The following is a 22,018-nucleotide window of genomic DNA, read 5'->3' on the forward strand; positions in this document are numbered from 1 at the left end:
AGGGGCCTTGATGGTATCGACTATTCGATATATGTTGGGTAACATTCGCACTAGAGATGAAACTGCATGTCGACCAAAAAATATCGTACTCATCCATATCGATTACTGCAGCAATGCGTGTCACTATTCGATACATCCCCAACAGCTGATGGCAAACAATTGAAAATATAGCGCTGTTGTTGACATGTTTTTGGTAAGCGATTAACAATAGTATACAAAAAAGTGTTCAATAAATTTTCAAATTATCCGTTTCAGTTCATAAGCCGTCCCATGGGGACGCTGGGCAATCGCATGCGAGCGGTGCGTGACCGCTTGGGCGATGATTTTCTGGACAAGCTCGATGAATTACATCTGAATGCACTGCGCACTGGCTTGGTGTCCACGGTGGATCTGCAGGAAGCTTATCGAAAGGCGCGCGACATGAATGCCAATCAAAACCGGTTGAATTTCCTGTGGCTGTTGGGCATCATATTCTTCATAATGGTGGCGACGCCCGTTTTCTACGAGACCATCTCGTTTCTGCTGGGCGTGCGCTGCTTCCTGCCCAACAACCATCTGGTCTGGGAGGCAACGCGCCCAATCAGCGACTGTGAGTTCTGCAAGGGCGTTGTGGCGCCTCTAATTTTACCAAATTTGACGCGCGAAGACTTTGCCCGATATGCCTACTCCTCGCGGCCAATCATTGTGAAAAAGGCTGTTGCGCATTGGCCAGCAGAGCGAAGTCTTAACTATACATACATCAAGGAACTTTATGAGAGCGTGCCCGGTGCTTTGGACACAGTATGCCAGTTTCAGCACTTTAATTCGGACCTCAAATCCTTGCGTGACGTTTTCAAGATGTCTCCGAAACGCGCCAATCTGAGCGAGGGTGCGCCATGGTTTGTGGGCTGGAGCGTTTGTCATCCGACGGTGCTGACGGAGCTGCGCAAGTTGTATCCACGGCCACACTTTCTGCCAGTCGATGCTGAAATGCCGAACACTGATTATATTCTGATGGGCTACGAGCAGGGTGCCGTCATGCACGTAATAAGTACCGAGCTCATGCAATGAACAAGCTCTGTAAGTTTCTATCTTTACTCACAGCTGGACTATATTCCGCGTCTAATGTGGCAGGCGCAGCTGCAGGGAAACAAAAGCTGGTTTCTGTCGCCCGCGCCGGAATGTGATCATCAATGCCAGTCGTTCTTCTTTTATGTTGAGCCAGGCGATGCAGTTCTGGTGGACACACGCACCTGGTATCATGCCAATACCATACCCAGAGGTCAATTCTCGCTCACCGTGCAATCTGAATACGGATAAGTGAAAAAACTTCATATAAAAGTCTGATATTAGATTTAAGCGGTCTGTCAATAAATGTAAACTCTTTCTCTTATTTATTGAAAAAGAATCTCGCTGTCAGTATGGAAGCATGGAACATTTTCAAAATTCGCGGCCAAAACAGAGTCAAGTGGTTCGATATACAATGTTACTCGATTAATCGAGTGCAATCGATTAGTAACTCTACCAATGCTTTGACGCGCGCGTATATCGCTTACATTTTGGAAGAGCATTAACAACAACCAAAAATGGATGCAAATTTTGATTATAGTGCGTTTACTGTGAAATGCAATGAATACTTCGATCAGCATCCAATCAACTTAAGAGAGTTATGCGTCACTAAATCTGTTATAAGGGCAAACGATTTCTTCAAAAGTCTCGAGGAGAATATCGAAGCCGAGACGACGCCGACTTCGCCTGGCAAGGTGCTTGGCACAGTCGAAGAATATGCCGAACTGTTTAAAGTATTCGAAACTTACCCAAGCAATCTGCAGCGTCAGCCGAAAAAACGCGAACTGCATCGCGCAGGCTCCGTAATCATCAAGGGAACAGATGCGATGCAGGATCAAAGTGCTATCAACACCTCAAGCGCCTGTTTGGCGCTCAGCATGAGCCGCATGGAGCAGGAGTCGAGCGCTGCGCAAGTGTACAAGGACTATAAGAATTTTCAGCAAAAGCTGCGACAGGTCTTTAATGAGGCTTCTGCTCTGGAAGGCGAACAATCAGTCTACCTGGACAAGATCGCACAGCTGGAAATCTTCGCTCAGCAGCTGGAAAAACTGATGCCCAGCCAGCGTGAGGCGCCTGATGCGTTCACGGCCGAAGAGGCGAGCAAGCTGAATGCCATTGCTGAAAACATGAAGCAATTAAACTATCTACGCTCGCACAGCCTCTCACCTGTGCTCAATCCGATGGACACTACCGTTGCACGCCTGGAGACTCTGGTCGAGGTGCTCAACTACACCCTCACGCAAATAAGCTGCTTCAGTACTACTTAAATGTGTTTATTAAGCTTTGTGTATTAAATGAATTTATGTGCTCTCGCAGAGTGAGTCGTCCTTCTCGACATTGGCGAGCAGCTCGTGCTGCTCCTGCACGTGCAGCTTCAGCTGAGCAATCGTATCGTGAAGTGCCACCAGCTTGCGGGCGCTGCTCCTCAGGTTTTCCACGCGATGGCGAGTAGCCAAGCAGCAATCGAGTGCGGTTTGGGCACCGGCTTTGTTATCTTCACACTTGACACTTTGCTGCATGAGCTGCTGGAACTGCTCCAATATTCTTGTGAGCGACAGTTCACAATCTGGGCTCAAATGATAGAGATTGTCGGGCTGAACGCTGCCTTTGAATGTTGGCATCGTTGAAGCCTGCGCTTCGATATGCAAGAGCGTGTTGTTGGACTTCTCCATGATTTCACCGATTTTGTCCGACTGATTGTGCATGGTCTGCCGTGTTGAAGCTGCAGTTGGATTGAAAGTGGAGAATGAGCTAGGCTAATTGCAATTTTACTTTATATTTACCGAGACCCGCCAATACATCATCAATTATTTCCGACATTTTGAATCTCTTTTAATGTCTGATTGGGGCCAGCTGTCTCAAGTTATCGTTATCGCTCGATAAATGCACACCTTAAAGGCGATCGAATGTTACGTTATCGATTTAAATTGGGCTTAACGTTGGTTTTTATTCAATTTTAATATATTGTTCAAATTAAATTTGATGCCTTTCATTTAAAATTAGTGTATTCTTTTAATGGATTCGCGTTACATTTAATCATATACGTCCTCCTTGTCGGCCACATATTTAATGATGTCGGCAGGTTTCAAAAGCTTCTCTGCGTCCGAGTCTGGAATCTCAAATCCAAACTCATCCTCCATGGCCATGATGACCTCAACGTGGTCCAGTGAGTCCAGTCCAAGATCATTAATGAAGTGCGAGTTCACGTTGAGCTGCAAGGGAAACACAGTTAATAGTAAAAAAAATAGTAATTATGGCAGCTTTGTTCGTTTCTTTTGACGGCACAATATTCATTCATTTAACTGGCAAAGGCAATTGTGGCATTCAAATCAAATAAGCCTAGGCCATGAGCTTGGTCTTTACCTTGCTGGGATCGATCTTATCGTACAGCTTCAACACAAGCAATACGCGCTCGTTGATAAGCTTCAGTGACAATGGCGGTTTCGCCGAGTAACTGCGCACCGATTGCGTTTGCCAGCGACATCTGCTGTCCTGCAATGTGCGCCCCCAAAAAGAAAAGAACAAAAGAAACCAAGTTAGTGGATTCTTGATAACATCAGTTTACCTTGTCGGCAGTCACTTTGTCGTAGGCGGACACGACTTTTAACACACGATGCTCAATTTCTTCAATGGTATTCCTGGCCGAGTAGTTGCGCATTGTGAACTTCTGTAAGAATGTGAGAGTCGATATTGATGAACTTGTCTCAATCTTTGAGCAATGCCGGCGACTATCTCCACAAGTTTAAAACTGCGATTTCACCATACCGATCATGTTTTGGTGGAAAAAATATGATGCAATATATATATGCTGATAGACGCCCTCTCTTTTCGACCAAGTCCAAGTGCCGTCAAGTTTTATAGGCACACGCACCCTAAATAACTCTTCGGGAGACAATATCTCCCCCGTAGAGTTTTTTCACAATGAGGTTAGGGCGCAATAAGTAACTACTTTTATACAGCGACACCTTGTGCAAACCTATAGAAGAAATCACTGTGCGCTTACTTGGGTGAGCTGGGTGCCCATGGCAGGCACGGCAATCCGGTGCAACATCCTAGACTGCGTCTGAACAACGGCACTGGCGATGCGAACTGTGCTCAGGGCAGCCGCAAATCGGCCGCAGCTACGTGCGACTTGTGTGAACGACATCTCTTGGTTAACCTGGAACACAAATAAAATATAATAAACTCGGATTGCAACTATGCACTTTGCACACGTTTTAAACAATATTTACACCGAATTTCTAGCAAAACGGGGGCTCAGATTATGTAAAAGTTCTGGAGGAGCAAAGGCAGCACAGATGTTGAATAAGTATCGATACCAACCGAACCTCTGCTCATCGATGTATATTGTGTAGACGCTTCGCTGTGAATGCCTAAAATGGAAGAGTTGCCTAATAAAATAATATTTTCTTATGCCGTGTTCAGAGCGACATAAACATTATTTATACTTAGTTTGTTAAGATAATGATTTAATATTTTTTGATTTGCTACGAACTCATATCGTAATCGATTAGCCGGCGGGTAGTGTTGAAAAATACACGATAGATTTTGAACAGCCATTTACAAATTTGTTGTATACAAATATTGTTCGATGTTGCCACTTGTTTAATAAAATGCTGCTGTCAAATGCAGGCGAATGAGCTGACTGCATGTTAAAGTGCCTGTCAGCTGATAATATGTGCACGAAATAACGGCCTTTAATGAGTTTGTCATTGATGCAACTTAATCAATCAATATTTGTATTGAAATAGTAACATAGATAAGATTGTATTGCCACGCCTGTGGTTACGTAATCATGCAATAACCACAGCAGCGCAATGAGACGTATTCAATTAAAAGCGCTGATATATATTTATGATGTATATAAACAATTAGTATATAATTAATTGGAACATAAGTACATAGAATCAAAATTACACGCCTCATTGCAGTAACAAAATACAAAAATACAGTATATAAATTACAGGAATAGTATAACAAAACAGTTGTCGTTTGATTTAAAGCCATTTGGTAGTTAATTGTATTAAATTCCTTATTGACCAGCAATCTGAAAGGGATAATGAAAGTTAATTAAATGTGAAAAATATCATAATTAATTATTTTTACTCACAACAACAAGATGGCCGCTCTTATCACGCACAACGCCGGGTTCGGCGCCCGTTTGAAGTTCTATGACACCGCCCTTACCCTTGACCACATTGTGTTCCAGGCTAAAACGATAAAGATTAGAAAGAAAACAAAACCAACTCGAGTTTTAGCTGACACTCACGAAGCTCTGTCCACAATGGAGACGATATCGGCGGTGCCGACGGTGTCAATGATGTAGGTGCTAAACTCGATAATGTGCGGAATGATCAGGATCAGATCGCCCTTGTCCTTTTTCAGATCGAGCGGTATACGGATCACCATCAGGTCGTCGTTGTGGTTCGTCAGGGTGAAGTCGATCTTCTCGAGCGGCAGGCGATGCTTCTGCTTGTAGCTCTTGCCGTCCAGCACATAGACGGCCTTGTTGCTAAGCAGAATGAAGCGTTCCCGCGACTTGTAGCCATGTCGATCGAACTTGGTGCAGGCCGATTGATATTTGAGTTGTTCGCTGCCAAAGTTGCTGGCCACAAAGTCGTTGACGCGCTGTATATGCTCCTGGGGAATGCGGTCGGTCTGGAACCAGGCGGGCACGCTGTTCGCATAGTTGTTCTTCTTGTTCTTGAACACCTTCTCGGCGAGCACCTTCAGCTCGAATTGGCGTTTGCGCTCCGGCGTCAGCTGGTGGCGATAGATGCGTGCCAGGTGCAATCGGTGCAGGCGATGCAGATAGATGGACGCCTCCTGGCAGTGGCCGGGCGCTGGTGGCCAGCTTTTGTCGAGCACCTTCGTGGGCAGCTCCTTGGCCAGTCGCAGCAGCCACATGCGCTTGGCATTGGCAATGAAGTCCTCGTTGTAGCCATTGGGTGCATCGTTGCGCGTTATGAAGCCCTTGATAAAGGCGCGTATTTTGTCCGCCGCCTCGCGACGCTGCTTAGCCGCCTGCTGGGCCAGGCGCCGGCGGCAGTAGCTTTGCAGCACAATGACCTGGGCGCGCAGTTTCAGGTACTTGCGGCGCTGCACCAGACCCTTCCAGTGCGCCTGAATGATGGCGGCAATATCGTGCTTTTTCGCCTGGTAGGCATCCTCCGTGTCGAAGAGCGTGCGTGGCCAGCGTATGAAAAGCTTCGTCTCGCCCAGCTTGAACTGTTCGCTGTTGTAGCCCAAATCCTTGACCAGCAGCTGTACGCCAGCCTTGGCTCCGCCAGCTCCCTTGTAGTTGGGCCAGGTGGACTTGCTCAGGCACTTGTAGCGTTCCAGGAAGAGCTCATAGCTGCGCCTGTAGGCGAAGCCGGCACGACGCACTCGCAGATTCTCCATGAGACCCAGATACTTAACCTGATGCAGGACCAGTTGATCGTCAAAGATGCCCGGCGACTGCAGATCATTTGGCTTGATGCAGCGTATATAGCTGGGCTCCTTGCACATCAGTATGTCCATGAGGTTGTTCAGCGAGGACTTGAACTGCGTTATGGCCGTCTCAGGTCGCTTCTTGCTGCGCAGCTCCTGCTCCGGGAAGCACGAGCGCACAATGTTGTTGCCCGCCTTGCTCAGCGTCTCCTTGAGATCGCGGAACAGCAAATCGTTGTTCTTGTCCAGGAATCCGTTGACAGTGTAGGTCACCTCGCCGGCATAATGGACCAAGCGGAACTCATCGCGTCCCATTACCTTTTGCACCTGAATCGGAGCCTTCTCGTGGCACACATAATGGTGATGATCGGCCAGCTTCTGCGTGAGCTTCTCGAGGAAGGTGCGATCTGTGGGCTCGCCGGGACGCAGGCATTCCTCGTCTAGTATGGAAATAATGCCCTTATGCTTCTCCTCAATCAAATTGCAGATGACCTTGTTGTCGAAATACTCCACGGGAATCCACTCAATGCCCTCACGTCTGTACTCATCCTGCTCGGACTTGAGCGTCAGCTCAATGAACAGTTGCTGCAGCTTCTCATTGCAGAAGTTGATGCAGAACTGCTCGAAGTTATTTCTCTTAAAGATCTCAAAGCCATATATATCCAAAATGCCCATCACATTATTCCTTGCGCCGCGCGTCTCCTTCGCCTGCAGCGAAATGTTCAGGCGCTGCACCAGCCAGGAGAACAGACGATCATAGACGGCCTTGGCCAGCGCATCTCGGGCATAAATGGCCAGCTCGTGGTTCAGCGGCGAGGTGACCACATCGCCACGTGCATCAATGGTGCGATGAGTCAGCGCTGCGCCCAGTTCGCTGGCATTGACGCCCAGCAGGCGGGAGACTGTGACCACCAGATCACGACTGTTCACCTGGGCATTGCCCTCCACCTCGTTGAAGGCGATGTTGCCCAGATGCAGTATGCTAGCCACAATGGCGAAGATCTCGCGCTGCTCCTCCGCGCTGAAGTCAATCACGCTCAATGCCTGCTGCACCTGCTTGAAGTTGTCCGCATCGTTGATGCTCCCCACGCTGCCCTTGACCTATTCCAAACGAAGCCAGTTAGTTGGGGCAGCCTCAAGTGTGTGCTTCAAATATAACTTACCCCATCCGTCAGGTAGTTATAACTGTCCAGAGTACGCTCCAGATGCAGCTCCTGCAGCAGAGTGGCGTCTGCGCCCGCCAGCAGCTGATAGAAGATGTGGAAGTTACGCTCCCCACCCATCTGGGCCACCACGCGCGACTTCTCCAGCAGATAGTTGAGAATGTTGCCACCAATGGGCGCGCCTTTGTAGTCAAACTGGATGTCCATGTACTTGCCAAAGCGGGAGGAGTTGTCATTGCGGTTCGTCTTGGCATTACCGAAAGCCTCCAGCACGGGATTGCTCTTGAGCAGCTTATCCTTGACGCCCTCCACGGTGGTCTGATGGCCGGAACAGGCGGCAATATACTGCAGCACCTTCTTGGAGGCCTCCGTCTTGCCGGAGCCACTCTCGCCCGAAATGAGCACGCACTGGCCGCGATTCTCCTCGATCAGCGAGCGGAACGCGTTGTCCGTCACGGCAAAGCTAAAGATGGAGCCAACTATTAGAAAACATACAGAGAGAGATCGGAAGATTTCGGACTTACATATGCGGTGGCATCTCATAGAAGTGTTTATTGCGATACTCCTTGATGTGGGCATCGGAGTAGATGGGCAGCTGCTTGTAGGGATTCACCGAGATCAGCACCTGGCCAATGTAGGTCTGTAATGAAGATTGACAGATTTAGTTTAATAGGAATAATGCAAGCTGTGGGCAAGAGGAATGCATGAAAGGCCTTACACAGATCCAGCATCCGGTCTAAAAATTGTGTACAATATTTTAGAGCAATGGATGCGTGGAAAGAGACAAGAAATAGAGACAGAGACAGAGACAGAAATTGAGATTGAAATTGTGACAGACAGAAAACAGAGCTGGGAAAATCAAAAGAATATTGTGCACTTACATAGATGAGGTTCTCCTGAAAACGCTTCTTCAGATTGCCAATGAATGCATCCTCGCTTTCGTAGTTCTCGAGCAGCACGAAATCCTGTACGCCCGCACGATCGCGTTCGTGCAAACCCGTCTCCATGTTGGGTAAAGGTTTAAAGCTATATATACGTGGAGAAAAGTCACGACCACAAGATCAGTTAAGTTTTATTTCATTTTATTTCTAGTATCGATAAGCATATGTAAATTTCTGTAGAAACATTTCAAGTACACACACAATCGACCCTCGCGCCAGTTTCCAGCTAAACAACTTGAGGGCTTTAATCGTCAGGTATTGGCTCGTTCGGTAAAAACCGATTGTAAAAACCTCTTAACCAATTGATAAGATTTTTTTTATGTGTAGAGAATTTATGGCTTTTCAAACCATAAGGAAACCATACTAAAATCAGAAGTAGATACATATATATATATATATCGATAGATCCAGAATTGGGCATATAAGAAGCATGCATTATGCATGAAAGAAACCCGCACGTTATAATTAATGAAAGCATTCGCGATGTTTATTAATAGATATGAACGTTGGGCAGGTGCAATTCGCATTCTCTGCTTATCGATGTCATATATCATATCACTGGAAATGCCTGGGTTATTGGGAACACTCTCTCATATCGTAGCCAACAAATCCAAAGGCGTCGATTACGCAATGACATTATTATATTGTTTGCCAATGTCGGATTATGCGGAGTATAAATTGAATTAGTTGCAGGATAGCTGCGGGCGGAAATTGTTAAACAAAGTCCAATATTGATGGCATGATGTAAGCACTTGAAAGTTTTCATTTTTATTCAGACAAAACACATTAGAACAAGGGCCAATTATTGGCCCAGATAACGCTATACCTGGCCATTGTGTTTGCTTATGATTTATCCTTGTTGATTGACTTAACACTGATCGCTATCAGTTTTCGCACATACTATTCTGCACATCAACGACTGCGTTGGCAAACTAACACGATCCGGAGTTGGCAATAGCGTTTTAACCATCAATATAAAATTGTTGGCTGTTGGCCCGGTTGTTTGCCAGTTATCAGCTTTGGGTTAGGCTGCACGGAGAGCACTTCCCAAGAGCCGCAATGGCCCAATCGGCCGCGATTAGATAGTGCGTTAGGTCTCCGCTCGCATTCACGCAAATGCCGCCTGTACCTGGCCCGTATATGCCATATACACGATATACACTATATATACAGACGATGCGCCGACAGATGACTCAGAATAAGACAGAATGATGAGTTCTAATCAAACGCGCTCGCTTTGTGATAATATGTTTAAAAATAAGCTTTAGTTTCTATTCACTGTGATCCCCATACGCCGGAGTTCTACGTGTTACTGGCAAATTTCTGTTACGATCTGTGCTAAATTTTTCAAGAACTCTGAACCCCACAGCAAGTCATTAGTTTTGTTGCCAGTTGCAGCTTTAGGCGCCATCCGAGAATTGCAGCTCGGCATTCGGTCCATTTAGTATCGCTCTCTTATCAGCTATTGAGTGCACACATACTTATGCCCTTCCAGAGGGTCTTATAGCTGTGTCATTGAATGTGTAACACATGCGAGACGATAGCTGCAACCTTGAGACAAAGGAGAATCTCTGTCCTTAAAGCTATCTTCTGTTGCAGGCAGTATAATATCGTGAAAGTGAATGAATCGGACTACTATATTATATATAGAAATTAATGATATCTTTATCTATTTCTGATCAAGAGCTGCAGTATATCCTTTTCAAAGTCCGTAAGTCCGTTAGTCTAAAAGGGTATTCAGTGTTCGGCCTGCACTTCATTCTTATTGTGTTCTACATTCGATTTGTTCAATGCCGCTTTTGTTTCGCAGAGAAATTAGTTGAAAAATGTGACGAAGCGGTTTGCACTTGTTACTAATTACACAATGTGCCCGAGGTGCGACAGATATTCCATATTCAATGTTCCATATTCCCTAACCATGCCCTCATCCATGTCTACGTCCAAGTCCATGCCCATGCACAACTGCAGCAATAAAAATGATCTATTTGTCACATATTTTGTTTGCTGCACGTAATTGTCGTAGCTCCGATAAAAGACAGTATACAGAAATTCATATATATTCATATAATTCAGTTTTGCAACCTTTTTTATGAAGATTTTAACAAAAATCTAGCACAAATCGTACTTGTAATTTTAGACTGTTTTAAGCCCAAAATTAAGTACAAGGAACTTTATTCTGCTATGTGCAGAAAAATCTAAGAAGCAAGATGGCATAACCAGACCTGGTTTTTTTCTGCTGAAGAACTCGCACTCGAAATATCACAAAGTACCTCATGATTCTACTGCAAAGTCTCGTAATTCTAAATATTATCATTTCAATTATTGCTTGATTCTTGCAAATTGTGTAGCTGCCTAAAGTTATGCCGCACTTTTGCCTTGGAGTTTTTGAAGTCATTGACACTCGTTTGGGTTTTATATGTTTTCTTTACTTGGGCCGGGTAACACCTTAATGTGCACAATTCTTTCAACACCCGAGAGCTCCTTACGCAAATGGTGTCAAGAACTTTGGACTGGTTTGTGCTGTGCTTTACAAAGCTGGCCCATTAATCTGGTATTGACCTCAGTGGGAAAACTAAGCGGCGGGGGGGTCAAAATGATGATAGACAAATGTTGAAACTGCCCAAAACCAGTCAAGAAACTGAGCTGAAAGGGTCCAAACGAGAATCGACAAATGACGTAATATCTCAAGCGACACCCAGACACGATTATCGGCTATTGAACTCTTTCTCTCTGCCCAATGCTCGGAGCTGAGATCGTCACCGATCGCCCAGCAGAGATTACTAAATGCATTCAGCTCCAAATTGGCTGGACACAAAAGACATCTAAGAATATTCAACAATTCTTATGCAAATTAAGCACTGATCTTATTAGCCACGAATGCTTAAGAACAATCCAGAGGTAGCTCGCCTCGCCACAACGAAGATGTAATACCCTTAGAAATAGATTTCTGATAAACAGATAAATATTCCATTTTTTTCGACCGATTTTCCCTATAGAACTTAATTATATAGTGATCCGATCAGGCCAACTTCAACTCAGCTATGAATACATATTAATATAATGCATATATTAAGTTGGAATCCTTCCTGATGGAATTAAACCGGCGACCGACGTTTAGCCAACTAACCCACACAGGCTCTACAACTTATGATACCCTACGAGAAACAGACGAAAGAAAGCAGCTGGTGACAATTGGTGTGTAGCTTCAAATTGGGGTCTGCTCGATGGGAAAATGGAAATGGATGCATCGAATATTCTAATGAGAAAACCGTTAGCATAGAAAAGCGATAAAAGATGCACTTTGCAGCTGCCGCAGGTTCACGGAGTGCCTATATAAAGGTCGTCCGGCTGCATTTGCAGCATATTCATGAACCGACCATGGAACACAGAGCATCAATACTCTGGATAGGTGAGTATGAGGCGCAGACTGGACGCGGTGGCTGTCATCAATTTGTTGAACTCTTGCGCAACTCCTTTGCAGTGCTGCTCTCGTTGCTGAGCCGAGCGCTCACCTACCAGGAGAAGGCGTCGCCAAGCCAGGCTCAGGCGCGTGGCGAGAACCTGCAGCAGACACAGCAGCAGGTCCTGGGTGGCAGAGGCAGTGGCAGCGGCAGCGTTGGCGTTGGCGTTGATACGGAAACGGTGGGATCGACACGTAACATCGAAGATCATCTGTTGACATCGATGGGTAAGGCTGGCTTCAAACACTTTGTGGGCTCCAGCTCGACGACTACAGCCAAACCGCCAGTACAACATCAACACCATTACTATTATACTTCAGAGGGCAGCGAGCATCCTCGCCAGCATGGGCCAGTATTACCGCCAGGAGTTTATCCGTGGCCCGGTTATCCTCAAGTACCACCGCAGCGTCCCTGGGCGCCGCCATATAATCCTTGGCCCTATGGCTGGGGTCACTGGGGTGGTGGTGGAGGTGGTGGTGGTGGCGGTGGCGGTGGTGGTGGTGGAGGTGGTGGTGGTGGTTATCCTGGCTATCCCGGCAATCCTGGCTATCCTGGCTATCCCGGCAATCCTGGCAATCCTGGTTATCCCGGCTATCCTGGCTATCCTGGTCCTGGTTCCGGTGGTCCTGGCTATCCTGGTTATCCATATCCCGGCTATCCACGCTATCCCCACTATCCTGGCTATCCCCATTATCCTGGTTACCCGGGTTATCCTGGCTACCCTGGCTATCCAGGCTATCCATGGTATCGCTCCACGGAAAACGAAGAACTCGACGAGAACGCAGTGCAGCCAGAGCTCGCACAACGCTCCATTCCCGGCAGCTATCAGGCACGTGTCTTGGCCTCCACGAGCAACCTCGTCGCTGGCAAGTCCAACAACAATGTTTGGCCGCTCTATCACCTGCTCAATGTGGCCCGGGTCTAGCCCAAGTCCATCTAAACGACCGAGAACTTGAACGCAAATAAAAATAATTTGATACATTCCAAAATATTTTCTCATTCTAAGCTCGAATACATTGGTGTAAGCGAAGACATTGAAATCTGCCAGTTATATAGAATAACAAAGCAAGATTCCGGCGTGTTTATTCAACAATTCCCAAGGGTTAGCCACAAAGTTCTTGTCGGCATCTCGAAAATATGCATAATAACAAATCGATATGGCCGAGCCGGCATGTGCTGCGGCCTTCCAGCGTCAATGGCCCCCACTTGGCGATCATTGAATCGCTTCGCTCCACTCCGCTCCGCTCCGCCCCGCACTGCCACGCACTGCTCTGCTCTGGATGATCATTAAGTTTTCGGCTCTCGAATTAAAAAACCGAAACGCCTTCATTCAACCGCGAGCCGGCGATGAATGCAAAAAAGACGGGATACAATCTCGAGCTGCTGACTCATATTTGTCCAGTGATCGGCGCGACTGACGCATACGAGTTTTGGATCAAATACAAAAAAAAAAAAACTGATTTCAAACATATTTTGCCAGCTATTCAACTGGCTGGTGACTGATCTTTCACGCAAATTCAATGGCGAAAAAAAGCTGTTTAAGAAATGAAATGTACAACCGTTTCGCATTTACCTTTTTTTTTTTACGGCCCAGACGTTTTGTCTTTATACACGAATATAGGCGAGTAATCCGATTCGCAATGTATTTTTATTTTCGTACTCTTTACAAACTTCCACAAAAAAAACCCTTAGTTGACACTTTGGCACTTGGCGTCTCGCCGTTTCGGTAATCGTGAGCCCCGGGCAGCACACGTTCTCGCTCGACCGACCGCCGTTTCAACAATGGATCGCCAGTTCTTGAAGTCAAAAAGTGTCGAAAAAATAATATATTGTAATGGCTGGAAGTGCTGTGCAGCTGTGTGTATTATATTGCCTGTGCCTGGGGCAATCAAAACTTATGATAGCTGCGGGTTTTTTTTTTTTTATTGATCAGTAAGACACTTTGAAAATATTAGTTTAGTTTTTACTACAGTTCTGGTTTTCCAAATCTATTATTCCAATATATTTTTTTTTTAATTTAATGGATCTCACTTTCGGTTTTAATTGCGGAGTTGCAAAGATAAGCTGTCAAGTGGAGTAAGACACGTTTTTTCTATAGGGTATACGATTTGTCGCGCTGACCTCGATCACGAACACGTTCGTATCTGTTGGCACAGCTTAAGGCCTGACTCATTATGTTATACAGGCCCCATGCACTATCTTATCAGATGTTTGCTCGAGTAAAAGAAAACCCAAAGCCGTAAAATGCAATTTCTCAAGTACTTTGATTAAGCAAAGAATGGTACATACAAAATGCGGCGGAACAGGCTTTCAAATATGCATTTTATACGTGCAAGGCACCCTGTATGAAAAGCCTATCCTCTCTTCATATTAAAGAACGATCTAAGCTGTGTGGCGTAATTTGTAATTTGATTTGAATAAACAAAGAAATTTACAATGGTGCAGAGGACCCTGTACATTATTTTGTATATACTAGGCACTCTGTATGAGTAGCACCTTCTCAAGAAAAAGAAGCTACCTCGCTATAAAAGAACAATCAAAGCTGTTAGGATGATTTGAATAAACAAAGAATTTCACAATAGTGCATAAGACCCTGTACATACAAAATGCTGCGAACCAGCCTTTTATATGTGAAAGGCACCCTGTATGAAAAAATCATTCTCTATAAAAAGAATAATCAAAGCTATTAGAAGCAGCTTTTCGAGTGCATTGAATAAACAAAGAATATTACAATTACGCAGAGGACCCTGTATGTATATGTGCGTGGCACCCTGTAGAAAAGGCACCATTCCGAACCAAAGAGACCTTCTCGTTATCAAGAACATTTTAGTGGAAGTTGCCAATAGATAATGCAGCGTTTTGTCGATAAGTGGACGCTTAACTTGCTGTTTCGACCATAAAATAGCAAATTTGTAGCTCATAATAAACACAAATCGACATCTGATAAATCGAAGACACCTACCACCCCCCCCCCCCCCTTCCCCCCCCGCACAGATACAGACACGCAAACACAGGTGAGTGGCGCACATGACAAGGCTCGTTAATAATAAAGTCCCTGTGCGGCATTATCGCAATTAACCAAACTAAAATGCGTGCAATTTTGAGGGCTCGCTTTAAAAGACAGCTTCTGTTGCTTTATTTGTGACTTCTTTTTTGTTTTTGTTATGGGCCTTGCTCATTGTTCAGATATCTATGCAAGCATTACATCATTTCCATTAGAAGCGCTGGCCACAAACTGACTTCGGCTTCTGTGCTTCGCTCGGCTCAAGGTGAAGCTCCATGGAACCAAAAGGGGGGAGCATATACATATGTGTGTGTGTCTTTGTGTGTGCACAACTGTGCTGGCATATATAATATTTGGCAAACAATGGAAAGAGGAGGGACGGATGGAGTCGGGGGCAGTACTTGACTAACCAGACGATCGCTTTGGACTGAAGCTAAGCGGCTTAGCGTCTTGTTGCCACAAAAAAGACACACACAATTGAAAAATGGGTCAAATCAATAGACGCCATTGAAATTGAAATTGAAATGAAATTCGATACATTTTCAATTGGGCGCTGATAACAAGAGCAGGGCGGGGCACAAACATGCCCATACGTAATTACATTATTATGTATGTTAGATTACAAATGACTTGTTTAGATACAAATATATATACGAGTATATATATATAAATATTATATATATATACATATATCTTAAATAAATGACTCACTGGCCGCTGATAAACACAGCGCCTAAACGATAATTGACATTTTAACTAACGCTTTGTTTTGGAATGAAAGAACGCATTAAGAAACAAGTCTCTGGCTCTTACAGGTTCTGAGATACTTGCGGACAGACGGACATGTCTAGATCGACTTGGCTATTGTTGCTGATCAGGAAACTATATTAGTTTATGGGGTCGGAGTTGGGTTCCGGGTATAAAAATCGAACTTAAAGTAGGAATATATGCTGGTCAAGGTTTCTATGATAAACATTAACAACAAGTCAGGTGCATCTGACTAACAAATGGGAGAAGTGAACGCTTCCTCAGCATCAATTTCAGGTATCAAGCTGCCGAGCAGACACAGGGCAGCATCTATAAAGGAGCATAATCATTTGACCCATATGAAGCCAGATAATTTCTAGCATATCTTGTCATATATATATATTATGCATGTATATATCTGTTGAGTTGACCCGCTTTGTTGGTGTTTGTTCCTGCTGTAAAAACTAAGCAAACAATATTAAACAAAGCGGACAAAGAGAGGCGCAACCACAGCGGAAAGCGTGGATGGGTGCAAAAGGAAGTGTCCAGGAAGCGAAGCAGTCGCCTAAAAGCAAATGCAGAGATAGTTTGCGCCCGAGGTTAAGGTGTTGCGGCCACCAAGCAACAAACCAAGAAACTACCACCACGAGCAGCAGCCGTCGGCACATGGCCGTAAATGCCGCTTTATTAGAGGCACATAAACATAAACCAGATTTGTGCCTGTTGTCGTTTAGTGTCCAAGTTCAAATTGTGCAAAGGAAAGAAAGTCGTGCTGCCAGCGAGAGACAGACGGATCGCGACCTGGGCAAACCGGCAGAACAGCTTTTTGCTGCGATCTTTTTTGTGTGTTGGTGTCTTCTTCACAGCTTGCCGCACATTTGTTAGACTCAGGATAACCCAAAAAAAGAGCCCGTTTCAGGCATTCACATATGCAAAAATTGTAGCTCCGATTAGTTTGACGGCCGCTCGCTCAATCATGTTGCAGCCGCGCACATCCGTAATGGCTAATTAGCTGCGGCGGCAACTGTCGCCGATAAGAAGTTGGGCAGTCAATAAATATGTGGGCACGTTTATAATAAATGAAAGCAAGTACATAATTTCACTCACAGTCTGTTTGAATTTCTTTTTCGATCGTTTACCGTTAGCTTGACCCGCCGCTGTCAGCAGCAGCAGAGCAGCAGCAGCGACACTCAAAAAATTATAAAACAATCGAATAGACACTTGTTGCTTCTATGGCCGCGACACTTGTTATGTGCTAGATATTTTTTTGTTTGGCTTTGGCACGCGCTTAGCATTTAGATTGACATACAGCCAAAAAAAAAGTTCTTGAATAATTTATACCTTGTTTATAAGCAAAGCCCGACGGCGACAGCAAACGCACCTTGCAAAAGTTAAAACCTAACTGAATCGCGGCGCTCGTTTGCCGCCACATTTCGCATAGCTCACCGGGCAACAACAACAAACGCGCTGAGCGATAGCGATGTGCATTTGTGCTTATTAATCGTGTATCGCTTATCGATTATTTAGTGATTTATTTAAATGCGACAACTCCGGCTAAATAAAAAGTGATCAAAGCAAGGCACTTGAACGATATGGCACCATTAACATATGAAATTTTAAAATGTGCCCGTTAAACTATTTAATCGTTACTTGAACATGTGCACCTATTGTTATTCACTTTTATTGTTTATTCACCAAATTTAATTATATGTAACAATATGCTAAAAACTTTTACTAAAGCTACAAAACACAATAAGTTTCCAGTTGATTTAATCCCTGAAAAAAAACTGTGGTTTATATTTTCTTTTTAACTTATAATCCAAGGCAAATGCGAAATGTGTTTTAGAAATTGTCGAAAATAATATCTGCACTCAACAACGCTTAGATGAAATGATTAGATCAGACTAAAGCCCTGAGTTTGCTGTATGGCTTGCAGCAGCTTATACTTAAGTCGTTCCTTGGTCTTATATCGTGGCAGGTCTAGCAGATTGAAGCACGTGTGTGCAACGGGCAGGAAACGTTCATCGGGTGTGGGTTGTATTACGATCTAAACGGAAAGGTTAGAGGGCAATAATTGTAATGCTTTAAACAAATAATTTACCTTGATGGCCTTCATGCCCTGTATGGGAATCCGATCACTGCCCGTCAAATAGAGCAGGAACTTTTTCTTCTCCGCAAGGGACAGTTCGTGGAACACTTCCCAAAACCATTTGACCTAAGACAAAAAGAAAATTACATTCACTTCACACGATGTTTTCTTGGCTGATAGAATTACCGTTTCATCACCGGACATATAGCCCTCCTTGTATTCGCAATTATCCTCCAGCGCCTGCCAATCATATTCCTCATTGCCAACCACAACAGCCATCAGCTCCTCGGGCTGAAAGATCTGCAGAACACGGCCAGAGCAAACTTTCATGAAACCCTCGTGAAAGGCGCGATAATGCAGCTCTACGGATTTGTTGAATATGAAATCTACATAGAGATTGACAAACTCCTTCCTGAAAGCATCATATGATAAGGAATAGAAGGCACAATGTAATTAACATGGAAATTACCTGTTTTCCAGCGTTACAGCAATACTGCTTCCATTGGGTTTCAGTTCTTGGGTCTCAGCTTCGCCGTAGATGTCGCGTGATATCTCAAAAGTCAAATCAAATGTTTCCTTAAAGTCATCCCCATCATAGTCCAGCAGTGCTTGCATCGAATTGGCCTCCGTCGGCGACATCTCGCGCAGATCGCTAAGATCGACGGGTTTCTTTAGCAATTTCTTATACAGCGCCAACGGAAAGGGCAAATTGATGATTGTGAAATTGTATATTGCCAGGCCGCAGAGCACGCCAATTAGGAAATACATGTTCTCCGTCTCGAAGGTGACATCTGCAAACCACATGACACGCGAATCTTCAAATTCCTTGAACATGCCGTACTTGGGATCGATCAGGTCTTTGAGCAACAGCATAAAGAACTCCTTTCGCACGCCGCCCGCATCTTCCGCCTCCTCGCCATGAAACTTGATTTTCAGCGGCTTCTTGAGATCACTTTGGCTATACCGCTGCAGCTCACGCAGCGAATCCTGCACAAGGTTCTCTCGCGTAACATTTAAAACAATGTACTGAGAGACGTGTCCATAGTTGAGCAGATTGTAAAATGCCTGTAATTGGACGATGAGCGTTAATAGAAATGAATAGCTGTATATGAGTTAGCCACGCACATTGGAGATTGCGTTTGACATGGCCGAGTGCATTTGTAGCGCCTGATCCGCTTGAAGCAGGGCCGTTTTGGCGGACGCATCGAACAGGAATGGGAAATTGCATATGTTGAATTCGGCTGCCGTTTCAGGCATTATCCAGCGAAGGTACTCCTGCTGCACATCCACATAGTCCGACAGATCTGGCCAGTGGAACAGCTGATAGTTGAGCCGTTCGTCGCGGTTGTCGTTGACGCGACACAGATTCTCCAGCAGTCGCAGCACCGCTTCCAGATCTCTATTGTAGGGTAGCAGCTAATAGGCGCGATAGGCTTAGATTAATAAATGACGGGGCAGGATAAGAAAATGGTTGTGTACGATTACCTTTTTCTGACGCGGCTCATTTTGATTGATTACCTCGATGCCCAGCTTAAAGCTGATGATGTGCATCGTCACGTGCAGAAAATTGTTGACCATTTGTTCGAAATAATCGGACGGCGTCTGACCCCACCATTTCTCCAGCACCTTGCGGGGATTCTCAGTAAGCTGGAAGGTGGCATTGGCAAAGGGTACGTGCAGTGTTTTGTAGTGTTTGGAATTGACAAACTCATGATATAATGGTAACAGCAAATAGATACGCATGCTCTCAACATCCGCCGGCGAGGCGACCAGCGAGCCAATCAGCTCCTTGGTCAAATTATCCCAGATCTAAAATAAAAGATAAGTAGAGATTTAAGCGGATCAACATTTCATAGAGTACACTTACCACCTGCTTGATGCTTTGGTTCTCTACTTTGCGCAGATTATCGAATGCCAGCTGAGCAGATTTCAGATCCAGGCCATAGTTGCGGGCGGAGCAGCCAAAGTGCTTGTCCTGGTCCAATAGAAAGGAACCATTCAGGCATGCCTGGCTCTTAAATATCAGCTCCATGGAATTCAACAGATCCAAATCGCTTTGATCGCCCTCCTTGAAGCGCGCACACTGCCTGGTGGCATCCGCTGTCAGCACCAGAATCTGTGATTTGGGTCTAAATAGAAAATAAGAATATAAATAAGATGTGGAATGTAATGTGCAAAATATTACTCATAGACGCGACAGTCGGCTGGCGGCACTTTGTCCACAAACAGCGAGGTGGTCACTATAGATTGATCGCCGCCCGAAAATATTTGATGTATGACAACGGATATCTTTTCATCGCTGGACTGCAGCAGGGCTGAACCACTTGGCGACACCCACGGTCCTATCACCACCTGGGGCAGATTTAGGCTCTTGGTGTTGCGCGTGCCCAGCTGTCCGGAGCTGCCCAGGCCAAAGCCGTAGATGCGACCACGCGAGGGCACCAACGCCAAAGTATGCCGGTTACCGCAGGCCACCTGGGAAATGGTGCTGCCCATCAATTCCATAACCATGCGAGGCAGCATCTCATTGGAACTAAAGCCATGACCCAATTGCCCGTAAGCACCAGCACCACAGGTGAATACGCCACCCTCATTGGTAAGAAAAACGGAAAACTCATCGCCGCAGGCCACAAAACGAACGCCAAGCGTGCGCAGGGTCTTCAGCTGCGTAGGATAAGCACGATTCGTTTCATCGTTCAGGCCCAGCTGGCCGCAATTGTTACGACCCCAGCCGAAGACCGCGCTTGACTTGGATATGAGGAAGGTGTGATTGCCGCCACAGGCGATGGCTGCCGCGGGTATGCCCAGCAGTGTGGTCAGCCGCATGGGATAGTTGCACTGGCTGAGCTCGCTGGGTGACTTCACACCCAGCTGGCCATAGATGTTGGAGCCCCATGAGTATAGTTCGCCACCTGCAAATGCTTGTTTTTAGGATACAGCAGAATCTCAAAGGCGGGCAGACTTACAGCAGGTCAGAGCCAGGCTATGATTGTTGCCACAGGCAATTTGCACAACCGTCTTGGAAACCAGATAGCGCACAATTTTGGGTAGCTGTATAACATCCTGATCGCTGGCATGACCAAGTTGGCCACACTCATTATCGCCCCAGCTCAGCACCTGGCCCCACTCGGTGAGCGCCATAGAATGGCGACTGCCGCATGCGATTTGCGTGATAACATAGTCCTCCAGCTCCGGTATCTGTACTGCAAGTAAACGGCAATAATCAATGGCAACGTCTGTGCGACTGGCACAGATAGCGACATGTGGAGATGTGATGGGAATGAGGAGTGACGAGTGTACAAGCGAGAATGGAAGATTTGTACATACGAAATGGCGACATACGTGGCCTTTTGGTGGGGAGTTCATGTCCAAGCTGCGAGTAATCATTGCTACCGCATGCGTACACCTTCCCGCTGGCTGTCAGGAAAAGCGTATGCCGATGGCCGCAGGCTACTTGATTAACTGCCGAGTCCGGCTTCCAGGGTATTTGGCTGGGCGTCAATATCTAAAAAAAAATATGTAAAGGCAAACAATGCAAAGAGATTAATCCAATTAAGATCGTCTATTTTTGCGTGTTCCCGTTTACTTGCTCATCCTCAATGCCGCCAAGGCCCAGCTGACCGTGCGAAGCGTTGCCCCAGCAATACAGTTCCATTTCGCCGCACCTCTTGCCTCTTCCTCTTACTTGTAGCTATCGTTGTGGGTGGCTTTTGTTTCATACGTAGCACGACTCTCTCTTCCTTCTTTGTGTTTGCTTATGCCAATTCGCTACGCGGCCAGAGAATATTCGAGAAGGCTCCAGGTTAGTGGAAACATTCTCTGCGGCCATACAATTTTATCTATATTGTTGGTTTCACACTTGCTCCACACGCACACAGATGCATTTGTAGACGCGAACCTGAGCACTTTTTATTGGGTTGCGTACGTACTGAGCTGTTGCTGTAAATGTGGCTGTGATTTTTGAAAACAGCGCATTGAGTATGATTCTAACCGGAATTAAGCCTAAACATTCGACAGAAATTTCTGATCTATAAAAAACAAACAAATTATAACAAATCAAAACCGCAACAACAACAACAACAAAAGAGACCAACAAATAATGACAGCGCTGCTAACTGATTGCAATTCTTAAG

The 22,018-nt window shown here is 45.4% G+C and overlaps 7 protein-coding genes across 16 annotated transcripts; 3 read left to right on the forward strand and 4 right to left on the reverse strand.

Annotated features, from left to right (window-relative positions):
• The first annotated feature begins 90 nt into the window (after window positions 1-90).
• LOC6622735 (uncharacterized) lies at window positions 91-1,372 on the forward strand. The gene is made up of 3 exons (XM_002046995.4): window positions 91-193; window positions 256-1,023; window positions 1,084-1,372. The coding sequence occupies exons 1-3, from the start codon at window positions 185-187 to the stop codon at window positions 1,297-1,299; spliced, it is 993 nt and encodes a 330-aa protein (XP_002047031.1). The 5' UTR covers window positions 91-184; the 3' UTR covers window positions 1,300-1,372.
• Window positions 1,373-1,508: 136 nt separating this feature from the next.
• Window positions 1,509-2,363, forward strand: msd5 (mitotic spindle density 5). Its single transcript, XM_002046996.4, has one exon. It carries the CDS (start codon window positions 1,566-1,568, stop codon window positions 2,313-2,315), a length of 750 nt encoding a protein of 249 aa, XP_002047032.1. The 5' UTR covers window positions 1,509-1,565; the 3' UTR covers window positions 2,316-2,363.
• On the reverse strand, window positions 2,306-2,950 carry msd1 (mitotic spindle density 1). Its single transcript, XM_002046997.4, has 2 exons — window positions 2,832-2,950; window positions 2,306-2,770 (listed from the first exon to the last, which is right to left on the reverse strand). The coding sequence occupies exons 1-2, from the start codon at window positions 2,866-2,868 to the stop codon at window positions 2,349-2,351; spliced, it is 459 nt and encodes a 152-aa protein (XP_002047033.1). The 5' UTR covers window positions 2,869-2,950; the 3' UTR covers window positions 2,306-2,348.
• A 19-nt stretch (window positions 2,951-2,969) lies between these two features.
• On the reverse strand, window positions 2,970-4,432 carry ND-ACP (NADH dehydrogenase (ubiquinone) acyl carrier protein). 4 transcript variants are annotated; one of them, XM_002046998.4, is made up of 5 exons: window positions 4,281-4,421; window positions 4,052-4,207; window positions 3,629-3,715; window positions 3,412-3,540; window positions 2,970-3,260 (listed from the first exon to the last, which is right to left on the reverse strand). In XM_002046998.4, exons 2-5 carry the CDS (start codon window positions 4,193-4,195, stop codon window positions 3,081-3,083), a joined length of 540 nt encoding a protein of 179 aa, XP_002047034.2. In that variant the 5' UTR covers window positions 4,196-4,207; window positions 4,281-4,421; the 3' UTR covers window positions 2,970-3,080. The 4 variants fall into 4 exon arrangements, with proteins under 4 accessions (XP_002047034.2, XP_015030779.1, XP_015030781.1 ...); XM_015175293.3 differs by lacking the exon at window positions 3,629-3,715 and having other exon boundaries at window positions 4,281-4,432; XM_015175295.3 differs by lacking the exon at window positions 3,412-3,540 and having other exon boundaries at window positions 3,614-3,715; window positions 4,281-4,432.
• A 448-nt stretch (window positions 4,433-4,880) lies between these two features.
• Myo61F (Myosin 61F) lies at window positions 4,881-17,251 on the reverse strand. Of its 4 annotated transcripts, none has more exons than XM_015175291.3 (7): window positions 17,138-17,251; window positions 8,525-8,669; window positions 8,168-8,283; window positions 7,644-8,106; window positions 5,318-7,581; window positions 5,159-5,258; window positions 4,881-5,095 (listed from the first exon to the last, which is right to left on the reverse strand). In XM_015175291.3, exons 2-7 carry the CDS (start codon window positions 8,648-8,650, stop codon window positions 5,081-5,083), a joined length of 3,084 nt encoding a protein of 1,027 aa, XP_015030777.1. In that variant the 5' UTR covers window positions 8,651-8,669; window positions 17,138-17,251; the 3' UTR covers window positions 4,881-5,080. The 4 variants fall into 4 exon arrangements, with proteins under 4 accessions (XP_015030777.1, XP_070064680.1, XP_015030778.1 ...); XM_070208579.1 differs by lacking the exon at window positions 17,138-17,251 and adding an exon at window positions 16,904-17,057; XM_015175292.3 differs by lacking the exon at window positions 17,138-17,251 and adding an exon at window positions 13,619-13,805.
• On the forward strand, window positions 11,837-13,034 carry LOC6622726 (translation initiation factor IF-2). 2 transcript variants are annotated; one of them, XM_032435314.2, is made up of 3 exons: window positions 11,837-11,993; window positions 12,066-12,272; window positions 12,366-13,034. In XM_032435314.2, exons 1-3 carry the CDS (start codon window positions 11,879-11,881, stop codon window positions 12,968-12,970), a joined length of 927 nt encoding a protein of 308 aa, XP_032291205.1. In that variant the 5' UTR covers window positions 11,837-11,878; the 3' UTR covers window positions 12,971-13,034. The 2 variants fall into 2 exon arrangements, with proteins under 2 accessions (XP_032291205.1, XP_032291204.1); XM_032435313.2 differs by having other exon boundaries at window positions 12,066-13,034.
• A 237-nt stretch (window positions 17,252-17,488) lies between the features above and the next one.
• Herc4 (HECT and RLD domain containing E3 ubiquitin ligase 4) lies at window positions 17,489-21,975 on the reverse strand. Of its 3 annotated transcripts, none has more exons than XM_070208277.1 (11): window positions 21,472-21,975; window positions 21,213-21,390; window positions 20,852-21,083; window positions 20,071-20,797; window positions 19,753-20,014; window positions 19,371-19,694; window positions 19,011-19,301; window positions 18,355-18,950; window positions 18,072-18,297; window positions 17,898-18,011; window positions 17,489-17,843 (listed from the first exon to the last, which is right to left on the reverse strand). In XM_070208277.1, exons 2-11 carry the CDS (start codon window positions 21,270-21,272, stop codon window positions 17,691-17,693), a joined length of 2,985 nt encoding a protein of 994 aa, XP_070064378.1. In that variant the 5' UTR covers window positions 21,273-21,390; window positions 21,472-21,975; the 3' UTR covers window positions 17,489-17,690. The 3 variants fall into 3 exon arrangements, with proteins under 3 accessions (XP_070064378.1, XP_015030776.1, XP_002047037.1); XM_015175290.3 differs by having other exon boundaries at window positions 17,490-17,843; window positions 20,852-21,088; XM_002047001.4 differs by having other exon boundaries at window positions 17,490-17,843; window positions 20,852-21,088; window positions 21,228-21,390; window positions 21,472-21,974.
• Window positions 21,976-22,018: the final 43 nt, after the last annotated feature.

The sequence above is a fragment of the Drosophila virilis genome, chromosome 3 (genome assembly GCF_030788295.1).
Source record: "Drosophila virilis strain 15010-1051.87 chromosome 3, Dvir_AGI_RSII-ME, whole genome shotgun sequence".
Taxonomy (NCBI): Eukaryota; Metazoa; Arthropoda; class Insecta; order Diptera; family Drosophilidae; genus Drosophila; species Drosophila virilis.